The 17,602-nt window shown below is 45.1% G+C and overlaps 1 protein-coding gene across 3 annotated transcripts; it reads left to right on the forward strand.

Annotated features, from left to right (window-relative positions):
- Nucleotides 1-1,443: 1,443 nt before the first annotated feature.
- DACT1 (dishevelled binding antagonist of beta catenin 1) lies at nt 1,444-16,319 on the forward strand. Of its 3 annotated transcripts, none has more exons than XM_053928909.2 (5): nt 1,444-1,489; nt 2,297-2,652; nt 4,693-4,825; nt 5,573-5,728; nt 10,866-16,319. In XM_053928909.2, exons 1-5 carry the CDS (start codon nt 1,450-1,452, stop codon nt 12,761-12,763), a joined length of 2,583 nt encoding a protein of 860 aa, XP_053784884.1. In that variant the 5' UTR covers nt 1,444-1,449; the 3' UTR covers nt 12,764-16,319. The 3 variants fall into 3 exon arrangements, with proteins under 3 accessions (XP_053784884.1, XP_053784885.1, XP_045057948.2); XM_053928910.1 differs by having other exon boundaries at nt 1,473-1,489; nt 10,977-16,318; XM_045202013.3 differs by lacking the exon at nt 1,444-1,489 and having other exon boundaries at nt 2,012-2,652.
- The last annotated feature ends 1,283 nt before the right edge of the window (nt 16,320-17,602 follow it).

A 17,602-nucleotide genomic window follows, 5' to 3' on the forward strand; every position in this document is an offset into this window, starting at 1 on the left:
AGGAGTCTGATTCAAACTAGAAAGCAAGGAGCTGGCCTAGAAATGAACAGAATGGGACAATGAATGACACAGGACATGGGTAAGTGGCATTTGGTTGACAGGATCAGTCATTATTTCCTAGTGCCTCCCTAACAGTTGGGAGGAAAATTTAGTTCATTATCAAGTACAGCGTTTGGCACACAGTAGGCAAAAAGCACCGGTGACCTGAATAAAACTGATTTTGCTTTAAAAGCTGCTGAACACGTGAAATGATTCCGTTTCCAGTGCGAACATACACTCTTGTTAATTATGAATCATGGTCGTAGTTATAGTTCTTATGTCTATGCGGGGCGGCCATGAGGAGGTCAATGGAAGGTGGCAAGGGAACTCTTGTTTTTGATTTTTTTGGTAAATGTTGACTTGATTCTATTTATCTGAGGGTTTAAATGGGTACTATTAAGTTAGAAAGCATGTTAATTTAAAAAAATCCACCACCAACCTACATTTTCTTGAGTCTCTTTCTAATGATCATCATCTGGAAGTTTGCAAGGCGTTGTCCTGAGAACAGTGACACTGAGACATTATCGACAGCCCCTGCCTCCAGGGTACTTTTATAATGAAACTGGAGCAAAGAGATACACAAAAACACAATGAACGTAGGTCTAAGCGTACGTACCCAGATCAATAACCACACAGATAGCATTTGGCAGGAATCAGATATTGATGCAGTTAACTGAAGTTCAGAGGAGGGATGTCAGCTGGCCTGGAGGGAAGGTTAGACGGCACAGTGGGGATAAATGGACAATTTTTAGCAGGGCAAAGGTGTAAGAATCGGAAATAATGGGAGAGGATGCACTCCTTCACACACTTTGCCTGAACTTCAGCAAATTGTGACTTGCTGAATTCAGCTTCTGAGGCTCTTGGATGTACTGCTTTTAACAGAGATACTGTACTTTTCCACAGACAAGTGGCATTTCCGACCCCTATTCCGCTGAAGTTCCTTGTGACCAGTGTCCCAAGCAGAGATGACCATACCACAAATGCTACTTCAGGAGGAAAGTCTGAAGTACCTCTGCGGGGGAGGGGCGGGAAGCCAAAAGTCATATAACCCTTATTACCTATGTGCCTGCCACGTTATAAACGCCCCCCCTCCCCCATGTATGTTATACTATTCTATATTTTACTATAGTTCTTCCAACAGGCAGATTCTGTTAGTAGCTCAGTAAACCGCAGGGAAACAGAGGCACAAAGAGGTGGAGTATGTTGCCCGCCCAGCGAGTCTTGGCTGGAGACGGGACTCAGATTAGGCAGTCTGGTTTCAGAGTCAGAGCTCTCGTGAGTGCAGACTAAGTAACGACATAAAGCTCACACAGAAACCCCAGCGCGCGCACGTGCGCGCACACGGAAACCCCGAGCCTGTGAAAGGATGGATGCAACGCTGGCTACACAGATCGTCCTGCCTAATTTTGAATGCCTTCCGTAAGGAAACCAAAGCAGCAACACAACCGAGGTGAACAGTTGTAGAGCGTTGTATTGTACTTGGTAGTCCTTTCCTGTACGAACTAGAGTGAAAAAACCAAACCTACATAAGTTGTCAATGAATGCACTCCCAGAACATTGTTTGGTGAGGTGAAGGCGACCCAAAGCGGTCTCGGTGGGTGCGGACGGCGGACGCGAGGGGAAAGGGTTAAGATGGTGTGCAGCACCTCGGGCGAGTTCAGAAAGTTCTCTGGGGAGCCCAGCTGCGGCGTCCCCCCGCGGACCCTGCTGCGAGGCCCGCTGTAACAGGATGCTGAGGCTTGGGGTGCCCGCGCCTCGCCTTGTGCGGTGCGCAAGAACCAGTAAGGCGCGAGGCAAAAACTGGGTGCAAGGCAACTCGAAGGGGGGCAGGAGACCCGCGGGAAGCGCGGGGGCAGGGAGAGGGGGGGGGCGGGGAGAGGGAGGGGCGGGGCGGAGGCCGGCGCCGGGCGCGCGCGGCGCCCCCGACAGTGCAGGGGGAGTCGGGGGGAGCGGGCGGCGGGGCCGAGGGGCCGGCGCGGGGAGGCGGGCGCCGGGCGGGGGTTCGCCGGGCCGCCGCCGCGCGTGACGTAGCGCCGGGCTGGGCGTTATCAGCCGCGGGCCCACGGCGAGCGGCGCGCGGCGCGGCGGACGGCGCGGCTCGGGCCCGGACGGCTGCAGCCCGCGGGGACGGCGCGCTCCAGGCCGACGCCGCCGCCGCCGCGTTCCTCGCCGGGCAGCATGAGCTCGCGGCCGCGGCTCTAAGCGCCCCGCTCCTCCGCCCGGACGGCCCGGCCGAGGTGACGGGTGCTCGCTGCAGGGCTGGGGGCCATGAAGCCGAGTTCGGCCGGGACGGCGAAGGACCTGGAGCCGCAGGCGCCGGCCCGGGGCGAGCAGCGCGCGGCGGAACCCGAGGGGCGCTGGCGGGAGAAGGGCGAGGCGGACACGGAGCGACAGCGCACCCGAGAGCGGCAGGAGGCCACGCTGGCTGGGTTGGCGGAGCTGGAGTACCTGCGCCAGCGCCAGGAGCTGCTGGTCCGGGGCGCCCTGCGCGGCGCTGGGGGCGCGGGTGCCGCCGCGCCCCGTGCCGGGGAGCTGCCGGGGGAGGCGGCGCAACGCAGCCGCCTGGAGGAGAAGTTCTTGGAGGAGAACATTTTGCTGCTGCGGAAGCAATTGGTAGGTCGTGCCTGGGTTGGGGGTCGGGCAGGTGACCTGAGGTGGGAGCCAGGGTGACTCTGACGGGGGAAATTTCGAGATTTCCGGGACCCCCGTCCTCTTCGACCCCAGTTCCTGCGTGTGCGCGCTTTGGGGCGGGGGGCCGCCCTCCCTTCGGGATTCTTGGAGGGGCCTGGTTTTAACCCTTAATCTCTCTAGTTAGACGAATGAGTGCGTGCCCTCTCCCCGAGGGTTTGCAAACCCCTCATTTAAAATGCCATTTCATTTGGAAGTCTTTTTAGCTTCACGTCCCCCCGCCGAGACGGGACAAAAGCCGAGGAGGGGGCCTGTGGCGTGGTTAACTGTCCAATGCTGAATTTTACGATTACCCGGAATCGCACGTAGGAGCCCTGCCCCTCCCAGGGCTCTCCCCAGCATGCCAGCTTTTACTGGGGCTGCTGCTTAATTTCAAATAGAAGCCCTTTGTACAAGGCAGCTAAAACAGACGCAGCTGATGGAAATTTGGCTGGAGGAAGTGCCCCCTCTCATATTTTCTATGTAGTGCTAGCTGCGACTGGTAGTGGAGGTGGGAGAAGAGAAGCTGCTCTCAGGGAGCATTTAGGTTACTGGATGTCTGCTCGCGCCTCTGTCAGTCCGTGTCATCTTCATTACTGGGGAAGGAAAAGAACTTGGTGTATTGGTGAACAGCTTTTGACCTCCGCCTCAGAATGATGGCGGCAGCTTTGTTTCGGTGACCTCAAAAATGTAGTTTGAAAGCAACAGCAGCAGGAAGAAAAAAAAAATCCTTATCAGACCCTGTGATACTATCTGAAACTAGACACAGGCTAGATAATGTCTCTCCTACCGTAAGGAATGTCGTGATGCTCCGTGGTTGTCCAGTGTTTTCTTGGATTATCTCTTTTCAGATAATTTCTCTCTTTTGAGCATCAGAGTGATTTCACTTGTTAGGTTCATTTTCCCTGAAGAAACTCATCCTAGCAAACAAGCCTATGGTTTATGCTCAAGCTGTGTAAGTCAGAGGCCACACAGGGGGGTAGTAATTCCTATGCACCTACTTTGTAAGGGTGTGTGTGCATCATGGTTTGTGTTATACCTCTGTTGTGGCATTTTACCGTGTTTTATTGGGGGCAGACCAGGTTTGTAGGTAACATTGATTTGAGCCAGTTCTTGCCAGCTATGCCTGGTCATTGACATTTTATGCATTGTCTTGTACAATAGCACCTTTCTGTCTTTATGGATCTCAGGATTGTAAGTGGCACATTCCTGTTGTCCCCTGGAGGGGGGAGCAAGGCAGCATGTCAGGAGAACTCCAGTCTAGTCAGTGTTTGTGGTACTGTTTTCATGCGTAGACTTTGCTCTCTGTGATTTGAACCAGATGCCTTTTTCCCCCTCCAGCAATAGGAAGCACTAGGTGGCGGTGTGAGTTAGCACTACAGATCTGTCACCTTTGGAAACCCGAGTTGAGTTCAAATCTTGATGGACCTTCCCTTGAGGGTTTTGAATTCTGCCAGCTCACATTTTACTTGGCACTGGCCATTAGTATTAGTTTCTCACTTTCAAAGGCCCTAAGGCTGATTAAACTCCACAAAGCAGCTAATAGAAAACAAAGCTCTGCAGGACATTTGGCCAGCAAATCTCACCTAAGTAAGATTATAGGAAATCTGTTACAGTCTGACTTTGAATTGAAGAGTCTGCTGTGAAGTACTGTTTTGTAAAAAATTGGCTGCACACAGAAGATTTTATACAATCTCAGTGCATTTTTTGTTATCCTTACCTATAAGTTTGTATACATTAGTTGAAACTAAAAGCAAGTCTTATTTATATGAAGAAACTTTATATCACCATAAAATGTGAGAAAGTGGAATTAAACATAGGACATATACTTGAAGTCTTTCTTCATTTTACATCATCCAATAAAATTTTGGCTTTGGGAGATTTGGTGAACTCTGTGGGTGGTGATTTGAAGACTTAGCACAGACTTTCTAGTTCTTTGTCACCAAAAGGTGTTCATTTTTCCTTTCTTCGTTTCTTCCTAATCAGAATTGTTTGAGGAGAAGAGATGCTGGTTTGCTGAATCAGTTACAAGAACTTGACAAGCAGATAAGTGACTTGAGACTGGATGTGGAAAAGACCTCTGAAGAGCACCTGGAGACAGACAGCCGGCCCAGCTCCGGTGAGTGAGCGAGCTCCAGGACAGCGCTCTGCACGCCACAGCTCTCCCTTGGCCACAGCTCTCCCTTGGCCCCGGCGCTTAACGTTAGTTCCCAGACCTACAAATGGCAATGGAGTTTGTTTCCAGTGCGGGGAGAATACAAAACCAGTCTGCCTGTCATTCAGTTGCATGAGAGGGAACTAAAACCAGGTTACAGAATTTTCAATAATGAGATTGATCTGACTGGAGTCCCCTGAGTTTAAAAATAAAAGCTTCTATTCAAATTTCTGGGAGAGCGGACCTCCTTTGAAACTTGAGAAAATCAGAACTGGGCTAGAAAATTAGTCACACTTCAACTTCCTGAGACTACTTCAAAGTTTTGTTGTTTTTTTTTTTCTTTTAAACCATTTGGCTCTTTAAATAGATTTGTTTTTTCTTCAAGTTATTCTTTCTGAAATGCTCATGATAACGTTGAGGCTTTGACACATCTAAGTCTCCTTGGACATCTTTAACGGTTGGGTCAAGGAGGAAGGTCATGAAAGAAACTTTGAAATGTATGCACAGTTATGAGCTCTTTGCTTTTTCTAAGGATTGCTTGAAATAAAACCATAAAATCAGGACACTTAGTCCCTAGAGCCAGAATTGTTCCCTCCCCAAAAGTCTCCCTTCCCCACCTTTTCTCAATGATTATCCCTTTTCCTTTTAAGCACAACAATGTGTATTGTTGTATGACATGGTTTTCATTCCAAATGGCATTTTTATTTGTAGGATTTTATGAGCTCAGCGACGGGGCCTCAGGCTCCCTTTCCAATTCCTCCAACTCGGTCTTCAGTGAGTGTCTATCCAGTTGTCATTCCAGCACCTGCTTTTGCAGCCCCTTGGAGGCAACCTTGACTCTCTCGGATAGTTGCCCCAAATCTGCAGGTAAGCCTTTGTAGAGTTAATATACATTTAAAAATTTATTGACTGATTGATTTTTTTTTTTAAGAGAGTGAGAGGATAGGGCAGGGGGGGAGAGAAACATCATTCCACTGATTCATGTGTTCATTGGTTGCTTCCTTTATGTGCCTTGACCAGAAATTGAACCCACAGCCTTGGTGTATGAGGATGACGCTCTAACCACCGGAGCTACCCAGCCAGGGCCTGGAATCAACATACACTTTTTGAATTTGAAGAGGTCAAAGATTCCTTAAAGGTTACATAGCTTCAACACCTTCTACTGATGAAAATGAAAAACACTTTTTTAATTTGAAGGGGTCAAAGATTCCTTAAAGGTTACATAGCTTCAACACCTTCTCCTGATGAAAATGAAAAACAAAGGCTCCGAGAATTTTAACTTGCTGCATTTAGTGCTATAGTTGCATCTAGAGCCAAGATGACTACTATTCTGTCCTCTCTGGGTGCCACTTGGCTTTGTATTCAGCTTATCTTTAGAAATCCTCTCAGTATTAAAGGTTTTGAACTCTGTTTATGAGCCTTTGCTTAACAGGCTTTGTTAGGCGTTAACTTGTTTGCATTTTCTTTTGAAAACCAATTTCGATCTGTTTTCTTCGTTTTTCAGTCATTCAGAGCTAAAGCTTACATTAAGTTAAATATATCTGTCAGCTTGGTGGAGGGCTGCTTGGCACTTCAGGGAGCAGTGGCCCTTCCGTGTTCTCCAGAATGCTTTGTATGATGGCAGCTCTCCTTTTAGCAGGCGGGCAGGACAAGATCGCCTCAGGCCGTGTGCCCATTGTTCCTCATTTTGGGCCATCCTTGCAGTTACCGCCTGAGAGAGTTATTGTTGGTACTGGAAGAGTTTCCGCTATGCCTCATGCACTGTGCTGGAGGGTCTGCATACATTTATCTCCTTTGAATCCTCCCAGCAGTTCTGCAGGGTGCAGGTGTTGTTAGCTCCATTTTTTTTTTTTTTTTTTTTTTTGTATCAGAAAAGGAGGCCTAGAGACGTTAGGTAAGTTGTTTAAGGCTAAATAGTTAGTGAGTGGAAAAGGCAGGATTCAAGCTCAGGACTAACTGCCAAGTCCATGTTTTCCCATCACACAACACCAAGGGAATTCGGAAGTTGTGTTCAACCTTTTCCTCAAAAAGAGGAGAAATTTGGTTTTCAGACACTGTTTGTCCGAGGCTTCTCATCTGCCGAATGGCAGAGCTGTTGCTGAAACTCGGCACTCTGTCCTTCGCTTTGCTTCATTTGATTCCTCAGGAGAGCAGAGCAGGTGTGGGCATTAGGAGAGCTGTAGGTGCTGCCACAAGTCTCTGCACTCCTGGTGTGTCTGTGTTCTCCTGGGTCTAAGGCTGAATTTTAGAGTCCAGGCAACGAAAACATCCAACCACTGAGGCTGCTAATTGGCGGGTGTCTTTGTACGTGTGCAGTGTGTGTTGTCAGCAGCAGTCATTTGGGGAAGCACAGATCAGTTTATCTAGAGTGTCTGGGCCTCAAGTTCATTGGTAATTGCTCCCCTTCACTCTGCAGATCTGGTTTCAGAGGGAAACTTTAAAGCCCATTAAAGGCACTTTGGTATAGGTTTTCCTCGAAGACAGACCTCTCTCCCAAATGCCACATCTTCACATAATTGAGACAGTTGGGCTGGGCCTTGGGGGCTGGGATGTCTGCCTTGTTCCTTAACTCTAAGTGGAGGAAAGGGACAAATGGTAAAGTATGAGTTAATGTGGCTTTCAGCAAGGCAGATAGGCCTTAGAGTGTAGTAGAGGAGGAGGGATGGGTAAGGATATTAGCAAGAGAGGTTTCTCTTTACAATAAGCTATTTATTGGGAGTGGAGGTAGAGGGGTGAGGACATGGCACTTTTTTTTTATTTTTTTAAATATATTTATTGATTATGCTATTACAGTTGTCCCATTTCCCCCCCCTCACTCCACTCCATCCTGCCCACCCCCTCCCTCCCAAATTCCCCCCCTATAGTTCATTTCCATGGGTCATACTTATAAGTTCTTTGGCTTCTACATTTCCTACACTATTCTTACCCTCCCCCCGTCTATTTTCCACCTATCATCTATGCTACTTATTCCCTGTACCTTCCCCCCCTCCCCCTCCCACTCCCCTATTGACAACCCTCCATGTGATCTCCATCTCTATAGTTCTGTTCCTGTTCTAGTTGTTTGCCTAATTTGCTCTTGTTTTTGTTTTAGTTGTGGTCATTAATAACTGTGAGTTTGCTGTCATTTTTACTGTTCCTATTTTTGATCTTCTTTTTCTTAGGTAACTCCCTTTAACATTTCATATAATAAGGGCTTGGTGATGATGAACTTCTTTAACTTGACCTTATCTGAGAAGCACTTTATCTTCCCTTCCATTCTGAATGACAGCTTTGCTGGATACAGTAATCTTGGATGCAGGTCCTTGCATTTAATCTTGGGTAATGTAATTATGATGTGCCTTGGTGTGCTCCTCCTTGGGTCCAGCTTCTTTGGGACTCTCTGAACTTCCTGGACTTCCCGGAAGTCTATTTCCTTTGCCAGACTAGGGAAGTTCTCCTTCATTATTTGTTCAAATAAGTTTTCAATTTTTTGTTCTTCCTCTTCTCCTTCTGGCACCCCTATAATTTGGATGTTGGAACGTTTCAAGATGTCCTGGAGGTTCCTAAGCCTCTCCTCATTTTTCCGAATTCTTGTTTCTTCATTCTTTTCTGGTTGGATGTTTCTTTCTTCCTTCTGGTCCACACCATTGATTTGAGTCCCAGTTTCCTTCACATCACTATTGGTTCCCTGTACATTTTCCTTTGTTTCTCTTAGCATAGGCTTCATTTTTTCATCTGGTTTTCGAACAGATTCAACCAATTCTGTGAGCATCTTGATAACCAGTGTTTTGAACTGTGCGTCCGATAGGTTGGCTATCTCTTCGTCGCTTAGTTGTATTTTTTCTGGAGCTTTGAAGTGTTCTGTCATTTGGGCCTTTTTTTTTTTTTTTTTTTTTTTTTTTTTTTTGGTCGTGGCCCATCTGTTACTTTAAGGGGCAGAGCCTTAGGTGTTCACCGGGGCGGGGTAACGCTGGTTGCTGCACTGTGGTGCTATATGTGGGGGAGGGGCCAAGAGGCAGCAATGGCGCCCGCTCCCCTCTCCACTGGATTTCAATCTTTCATTCTGATACCCACAATCAAACTGGGCCCCCCTGGTGCTGGTTCCCAAGTGGGTGGGCCTGTGCACACTCCAGGCCCCTGTGGGTCTCTCCAACGACCTCTCCTGTGAGGCTGGGAGTCTCTCCTGCTGCCGCCCCAACCCCCACGGGTTTTTTCAATCAGGTTTGAGGCTTTATTTCCCGGAGCTGGAGCCCTGGGTTGCGTGGTCTGCTTCACTCCCTGCCGTTTGTCCGGTTTATCTGTGCACGAATGTGGGGCCGTGCTACCCTCTGCTCTGCCTGCCCCGTTCTCCGCCACTCTGAGTCCGGCCCTCTCGGTTTATCTGTGCGAACGTGGGGCCGCAGGGTCTGCTAGCGGTCAGACTGCCTGCCCCGTTCGTCCCACGCTCCGCCAGTCTCAGTCCCGCCACAGCCACGCGAGTCCTCTCCACCCTGGTGCCCATCTCCGCCCTTCCTACCTACCGGTCTGGATGAATGTTTATTTTTTATTTCCTTGGTGTCGGACTTCCTTTCCATTCGATTTTCTGTCAGTTCTGGTTGTGCGAGGAGGTGCAGTGTCTGCCTATGCCGCCATCTTAGTTCTTTCCATGGCACTTGTATTTTATAATGATCATTTCTTTATAAATGAATCATATTATTTCTGGGTCTAGACTATGTTTCCTGAGACTGCTAATTGTCACTGAAATTCATGGAGCTTTCCCTTAAACAATTAACATAGAATATGGTACACAGTAGGTTTTCAATATTGAGTAAATAAATATAATGGAGGACAAATTAGTGATGAAAACTTTGATTTTCTCTAACTGAAGGTCATTAAAAAGATTTGAAATTTACGTTATTTACTGAGATACGAGGTCAAAATCACTTAATTAAGCAAGAAAACTTGATTTCATTGTATTTTGGAATCTACATTTTTTTGAGATGTGGAAAATGTTCATTAATTCCACTACTCAGTTTTTTAAAACTTTATCAAGAATTCGTCCTCCTTTTTAAAATACTGCATTTTATTTGTTAGTGTCACTATTAAAAATATAAGGTGAATATTATTTAAATTTGTTTAATTTCCCTGACCTTTCAATTGACAGTTATATTTGAACATACATCGTTAAGAATTAGGTCTAAAAATTTCAAACTGAGGAGAAAGCCCATAGAGAGAGTAGTTTATCTAAAGTATTTTAAAGAGAAACCAAAATAGAACAGAGGGGAAAGTAGCCTAGAGAAAGAATGACTCAGAAAACACCTATTTTTCCAGTTATAAATGACGTATGTATTTATTGAAAATTTAGAAAATAAAAAACAAAGAAGAAAGTAAACCACTAATTTTCTCACCACACTGAGATATTACAGTTAGCGTCTGTGTTTTGTTTCAGACTTTTTTCTTTGCAGCTCTACAATCTTAATAAAATTATAACTGTAGTCTGCTATTATATCATGATTTTTACTACACTTTAAAATGTTCCCCATGTTATTCAGTAGTTCGAAAGCACTTTTTAAAAGATTTTATTTACTTATTTTTAGAGAGAGGGGAAGGTGGAGAGAGAGGCAGAGAAAGATCAATGTGTGGTTGATTCTCACTCATCCCTACTAGGGACCCTGGCCCACACAACCCAGGCACATGCCCTGAGTGGGACACGAACCCATGACCCTTTGGTTCCCAGGCCCCCACTTAATCTACTGAGCTACACCAGCCAGGACTGAAAGCATTTTTAATGGCTGAGTATTTTTCCTTCAGAGGCTTGTGATGTTTACCAACATCTATCTTATTAAAATTTTCTTTGTTAAATATTTTTTTACCTCCTCCAGTACTCTGCACTGTATGTAAAATAGTAGAGTATCTCATGGAGTATTTGTTGATTGTTTGGCATTCTGTCTCTCTACTCATGAATTTGTCTTCCTTGAAATTGGCCAGAGTCAAGCTCGTGCTGACCAGTTCATTTCTTCAGAGTGTACCTTTAAATGTCTTTCAGATCTCATAGGATGGTTGGACTATGCAGAAGGCCACTGTGAAGACCAGGCCTCAGAGGCAGTGTGCTGTTTCCCCTCCACACCACAATTTAATCCCCTTGGTGTCATTGCAGATGTGAATCCCAAGTACCAGTGTGATCTGGTGTCTAAAAACGGAAATGATGTCTATCGCTATCCCAGTCCACTTCACGCGGTGGCCGTGCAGAGCCCGATGTTTCTCCTCTGCTTGACGGGCAACCCCCTGAGGGAAGAGGAGAGGCTGGGGAACCATGCCAGTGACATTTGTGTCGGATCTGAGCTGGATGCTGTCAAGACAGACACTTCTTTACCATCACCAAGCAGTTTGTGGTCTGCTCCCCATCCTTCATCCAGTAAGAAAATGGATGGCTACATTCTGAGCTTGGTCCAGAAAAAAACACACCCTGTAAGGACCAACAAACCCAGAACCAGTGTGAACGCTGACCCCACGAAGGGGCTTCTGAGGAATGGGAGCGTTTGTGTCAGAGTGACCGGGGGCATCTCACAGAGCAATAGTGGGAACCTTAAGAATTCTAAACAGGCGCCTTTGCCCTCTGGCGGAATCCCCTCTTTGGACAGTGGGACATTCTCCCCACTGAAGCAGTGGTCAAAAGAATCAAAGGCAGAACAACTGGAAAGCAAGAGGTTGCCCCTGCCAGAGGGCTGCTCCCCAGGCGCTGTTCCAGAACTTCAAAGTAAGCATCTGGCCAAAAATGCCAAGCCAGCTGCCCAGGAACAGGCCCGGTGTCCCGGTGCTGTGACAGGGGACACCCCTAAAGAAAGCAGTCAGATCCCAGCTGCCTCTCCAAAAGAGAGCCCTGGGAGAGTCCTCGCCCCGCTGCAAGAGAACAAAGTTGTCCAGCCACTGAAAAAGATGTCACAGAAAAACGGCCTGCAGGCCGTCCCTCCCGCTGGTCCCCCTCCTGCCCCTCCTGCACCACTGTCTTCAGCTTTGCCAGTGGAAGAGCGGCCTGCCCTGGATTTCAAAAGTGAGGGCTCTTCTCAAAGCCTGGAGGAAGGGCCTCTGGTGAAGGCGCACTTCGTCCCCGGGCAGCAGCCAGGCGTCCGGCCACACCGGGCCACCCGGCCAGCTGCGGCCCCCCGGGGCTCCGCCTTGAAGCACAGGGCCCCGCCTCTCCATGGCCCAGATGGTGCCTTGCCCACCGTGAGGGAGAAAACCCGGGTGGCCAGCAAGAAGTGTCGGTTCCCTGATGACGTAGATACAAATAAGAAACTCAGGAAGGTCTCGGCCAAGGGGAGGAGGAGTGGAGGCGGCCAGGCCGAGGCAGGTCTCCCCAGCCGGTCGCTGGGAGCTGCTCACCGGGCGGGGAGCAGGGCGCACGGCCACGGCCGGGAGGCGGTGGTGGTGGCCAAGCCCAAGCACAAGCGAACCGACTCGAGGCGGTGGAGGTCGGCTGCTGAGATCTCCTACGAAGAAGCCCTACGGCGCGCTCGCCGTACCCGGCGAGAGAACGCGGGCCTGTACCCGGCTGCGGTGGCGCTGCCCTACACCAGCCCCTACGCCTACGTGGCCAGCGACTCCGAGTACTCGGCCGAGTGCGAGTCCCTCTTCCACTCCACTGTGGTGGACACCAGTGAGGACGAGCAGAGCAACTACACCACCAACTGCTTTGGAGACAGCGAGTCCAGTGTGAGCGAGGGCGAGTTTGCCGGGGAGAGCACCAGCACCAGCGACTCGGAGGAAAGCGGGGGTCTGATTTGGTCCCAGTTTGTCCAGACGCTTCCGATTCAGACGGTCACGGCCCCAGACCTTCACAACAACCCTACCAAAACCTTTGTCAAAATTAAGGCTTCGCATAACCTCAAGAAGAAAATCCTTCGCTTTCGGTCTGGCTCTTTGAAGCTGATGACGACCGTTTGAGACATATCATGGGTGTAGAAAGTGTTTCTTTCCTAGTGACTGAAGGACAGGTGGTGTCTTAGTTTTTTGTGTAATAATTTCATGGGATGCTTTCCTTTTGTTAAGATAAAACCTAAGTAAATTATGTCTCTTCATTATGTATGGACACTAGTGCCTTTAAGGGAAGGTAAAGAATGTTTTGCTGGTTAGAAGTAAATATTGAGATTTTAATGGTGGTGATAGTGAATTTTTGTGGTATCAGCTGATTTTTAAATTTCCTGAGCATCTGTGAAGGCAGAGGTTTTGATGTTCAAGTCTTACTGGGATGAGACCTGTTGATGGAAGGTCAGGTAGATGAAATTACTGGACATACATTTGCTTCCTCGTTCTTTCCAGCAGGGTCTCCACGAGGGCTTTTCTGTAGGGCATCACGTAATTGTGCGAAGTAGGGATGAAGGACCATGTTTGTTTGTGTAATTTTTCTATAAAGTCTTCATGTCTCAGATGTACCCCCATCTTCTCTTCTCAAAAGTGGTTTACTGGACTCAGAACTTGAAAATGACTCCCTGCACCCACAGGTCTGGTGATCTGGATGGGGAGGCTGACAATACCTTAAGGGATTCACACCACATTTGGTGCCTAGGCCCTGGTCACATGAACCATTTCTAGGGCCATTTACCCAACCTTTTGATGCCTCTTTCTTCCTCCCTAATTTGCAGCAGATCCAGCCGTTCCTCCCTTGGAGGACCTGCCTTTGGGATAGAATTTTGCTCCTTGGGTACAGAGAAATTTACTCCTAATGAAATAACCTTGGGCATGACTCCAGCCCACAAGTGCTCACTGAGCACTGTGCCCCTGAGCATGGGCCCAAACATGTTAGTGCAATCCAGTCCAGATTGGACCACCGACCTTCTCTGAAAGGGCTTAAGAAAAGGTTTTGGTAAACAGTATTGTGTAAAATTGCTTTTTTAAATACCAACATATGCATGTTTTGTGCATGAGTAGTATTTGTTTTGATATTCCTGTTGATGTTAAATTTACTGTGTGATATAAACGGTATGTGTTTTTATATATCATTGTGTAAATTTAATATAACATTATATGCTGTAATAAACGATTTGTTTTACTGCTGTTAAGTTTGTTATTTGGGTATAAAAACAGATGTTTACACCTATAAACCTTGTACTGATTTTGTGGCGTTTATATTAGGCCTATTCCAGCATTAGAATATCATTTACAGTAATTAAGGCAGGTTTTAAGACCTTCCTTCAAATCTATGGTAAGCAGGAGGAAAAGCGAACTACTTCTTTAGAATAGTAAGATACTTTAAACTTTAAGGTAAATTTGATAGATGTTTAAGGAAAATTTTTCTGAGAAGAGTTTCCTCACCCCCCAACTTTTTAGTAGAAAATATTTATAACATGGAAAAGTTGAAAGAATAGTACAATAAACACCCATATGGATACTGCCTAGATTCAGCAATTGCTAACATTTTGCCATTCTTGCCTTAACTCCCTATTTATGAGCTTAAACCATATTGCTGGTTTTGTAGGTCAAAGAGAGATTTTGGCAATCCTCCTTCTTCCCACCACACAGCTGTACGATTTTAAAGTACATTTCAGGCTCCATGATATTTCATCTCCAAAAACTTGTGTATTTCCTAAGGCCACGAAGATTCTCTCATATCACAACATACACCCAAGGGAAACTGACAATTCTTAATATCAAAAATTTAATCTTCAAAATTTCCAGTTTGTTTCAAGAATTTTTAATAGCTCCTTCCTTCTTTCCCCCAATCAGGATTCAACATAAGCATTGTATTTGGTTGTAGACCTCTAGACTATTTAATCTAGAATGGTCTTGTTTTCTTCTTTTTAGTGACATTGGTTTTAAAGTCAGGACAATTTTATTGTAAAAGGGCCCATATTCTGGTGTTTCCTTAAGTTGTCTTAACATCTAGTCTCTCTCTTTCCTATAAACTGTAAGGCTGGAATGGATTCAGTTTAACCATTCTTGGCAAGAAGATTTTACTAGTGATCTTGTGTACTTACATTGCTTCCCATCAAAGAACGTAATAGGTTGCTCTGCTATTGCTGAATTTAAGAGTGATCCCTTGACTAAGTTGGTAAACAGATGTTTTCATTATAAAGTTTGTTTTTCTCCTCTCTGCAAGTGTTCGGTATTTGTGGGTGATTATTTGTGCTGTGTGGCTATCCTGTTCTCCACAAGTGCTTACACTGCTGATCTTTGACTGGATCAGTTACTGCCTTGGGAATGCAAAATGGTAGTTTTCTAAGTATCTTTTTCTACTTTTATTAGCTGACAATCTACAACAAAGAGCTTTTTTTTTAAAATATCACTATGAAGTCATGGATTTTTGTTCATTGGATATGTTACAATCACCTACAGTTATTGCTTTTTTTTTTTAATGCTCAACATATCTGAAATGTGGCCAGGAGGAGAATAAATTTTGTTAAAAAGAAACTGTTAGAATCATTCTTGTAACTCATATATTTGTTTTGATACATACTCAATTAAAATTAAATTTTCAAATGCTAAATTTCAATGCAACACAAATTTCTTTATTGTTTGATTCTGTCCTGGAAATTTTCTTTTTTTTTTATACTTTATGTATCTTTTATCTCCAAGAAGGCAGAAGAACACAGCAAATTATTTCCTCATAGCTTATAAAGGTGTAAGACTTTTTTCCTCAACAAGATATCCAATTTTTAGTAAGACATCTTAAATTTAAAATTTTTTAAATTTTTTAGGGAGGGGGATAGAGAAACATCGATTTGTTGTTCCACTTATTTATGCATCCATCGGTCGCTTCTTGTATGTCCCAATCTGAGATCCAACCCACAACCTTGGTGTATTGGAACAACACTAGCCGACTGAGCTGCCCGACCAGGGGCGAGACATCTTTTTAGTAAGACATCTCGGACAACTCAGTTCTTCAAAATGTACAGTTGTGTCTTTCAGTATTTATATGTTTTTCTGTGCAACCAGTCAACCTGCTTTGACTAGAATTTCTTTGATTGCCTGATTAAATCGAAGCCAAGTGCAAGTGAGGGATGATCTCACCATCTTTTCGGAGGTTGTGATCCATTCTCTTTGGGGGCAGGCTATGAAGTTTATTGTGTAAAGCAACAGTGACCGGCAGTTCTTGAATCATTTCCAAGTTGTTCTCAATGAGTATTATTCTCAGAAGGGGTGCTTTCTGAAAACCAGCTTCTGAATAATTACATTTTAGGTAACAGAATGCCAAAGGAAGAGACGTGTGAAAAACAGGATTTTTTTCAAACAACCCTGGGTTTGTCCTCTCTATTGCTTGACTTCCCTGTAGCTAGCAGTTGTACTGCACTTGGAAATTTGGGTTTTGTCCATTACTTTCAAAGACAAAGAGCTGCTATCTTTGTTGCAAATAAAAACTCTTTAAAATATTTCCCTTTATTTAAATTACAAATGCTCATTGTCAAAAAAAAGTGTGTTGAACAATACATAGGTGTTTAAACTCCTTTTTCCCTTTATCCTCCTTAAATCCTACTCTTCAATAAGTTTGGTGTATTTATTTCCATACTCTTTTACATGCATACAAATATATAACTTGCATTTTTTCATCAAAATGAAGTCTCTATGTGTTATTTTGTAACTTGCTTCCTTCATTTAATGGACCTATAAGTGGATAAAACTCCCAATTCTTTTTAAAATATATTTTATTGATTATGCTATTACAATTGTCCCAATTTCCCCCCATTTCCCTCCTCCACACAGTACCGTACACCCAGTAACCCCCATTCCCTCTGGCAGTACCCCATTAGTTCATGTCCATGGGTCATATATATAAGTTCTTTGGCTTCTCCCTTTCTGGTACTGTTCTTAATATCCCCCTGTCTATTCCATACCTACCAATTTGTGCTTCTTAATCCCTGCACCTTCCCCCCCATCCTCTGCTTTCCTCCTCCCAACTGGTAACCCTCCAAATGCTCTCTGTATCTATTACTGTGTTTCTGTTCTGATTGCTTAGTTTGATTTTTAGATTCAGTTGTTGATAGTTGTGAATTTATTGCCCTTTTAATATTCACAGTTTTTATCTTTTTCTTAAAAAGTCCCTTTAACATTTCATATAATAATGGCTTGGTGATGATGAACTCCTTTACTTTTACCTTGTCTGGGAAGCACTTTATCTGCTTTTCCATTCTAAATAATAACTTTGCTGGATAGAGTAATCTAGGTTGTAGGTCCTTCCTTTTCATCACTTTGAATACTTCTTGCCAATGCCTTCTAGCCTGCAAAGTTTCTTTTGAGAAATCAGCTGACGGTCTTATGGGAACTCCTTTGTAGGTAACTGTCTCCTTTTGCTGTTTTTAAGATTCTCTCTTTATCTTTAACCTTTGGCATTTTATTTATGCTGTGTCTTGGTGTGGTCCTCTTTGAGTCCATCTTGTTTGGGATTCTCTGTGCTTCCTGGATTTGTACATCTATTTCCTTCACCGAATTAGGGAAGTTTTCTTTCATTATTTTTTCAAATAAGCTTTCAATTTCTTGCTTTTCCTCTTCTCCTTCTGGCACCCCTATGATTTGAATGTTGGTATGTTTGAAGTTGTCCCAGAGGCTCCTTAGCCTATCCTTGTTTATCCTTTTTTCTTCTTGCTGTTCTGATTGAATGTTTTTTTCTTCCTTATGTTCTAAAACATTGATTAAATTCTTGTCTTCATCCTCTCCTCTGTTGGTTCCCTGTAAATTTTTCTTTATTTCACTTCATGTAACCTTTATTTCTGCCTGGGTCTTCTTAATGCTGTTGAAGTATTCACTAAGTTCTTTGAGCATCCAAATAACCAGAGTTTTGAACTCTGCATC

This window comes from Desmodus rotundus, chromosome 7 (assembly GCF_022682495.2).
Source record: "Desmodus rotundus isolate HL8 chromosome 7, HLdesRot8A.1, whole genome shotgun sequence".
NCBI lineage: Eukaryota > Metazoa > Chordata > Mammalia > Chiroptera > Phyllostomidae > Desmodus > Desmodus rotundus.

Excerpts from the sequence above, each read along its gene's own strand:
- DACT1 (XM_053928909.2), top strand. The coding sequence starts at position 1,450 with ATGCCTTCCGTAAGGAAACCAAAGCAGCAACACAACCGAG. Across the intron at positions 2,653-4,692 it reads TGCTGCTGCGGAAGCAATTG|AATTGTTTGAGGAGAAGAGA; the intron begins GTAGGTCGTGCC and ends CTTCCTAATCAG. Across the intron at positions 4,826-5,572 it reads AGACAGCCGGCCCAGCTCCG|GATTTTATGAGCTCAGCGAC; the intron begins GTGAGTGAGCGA and ends TTTTATTTGTAG.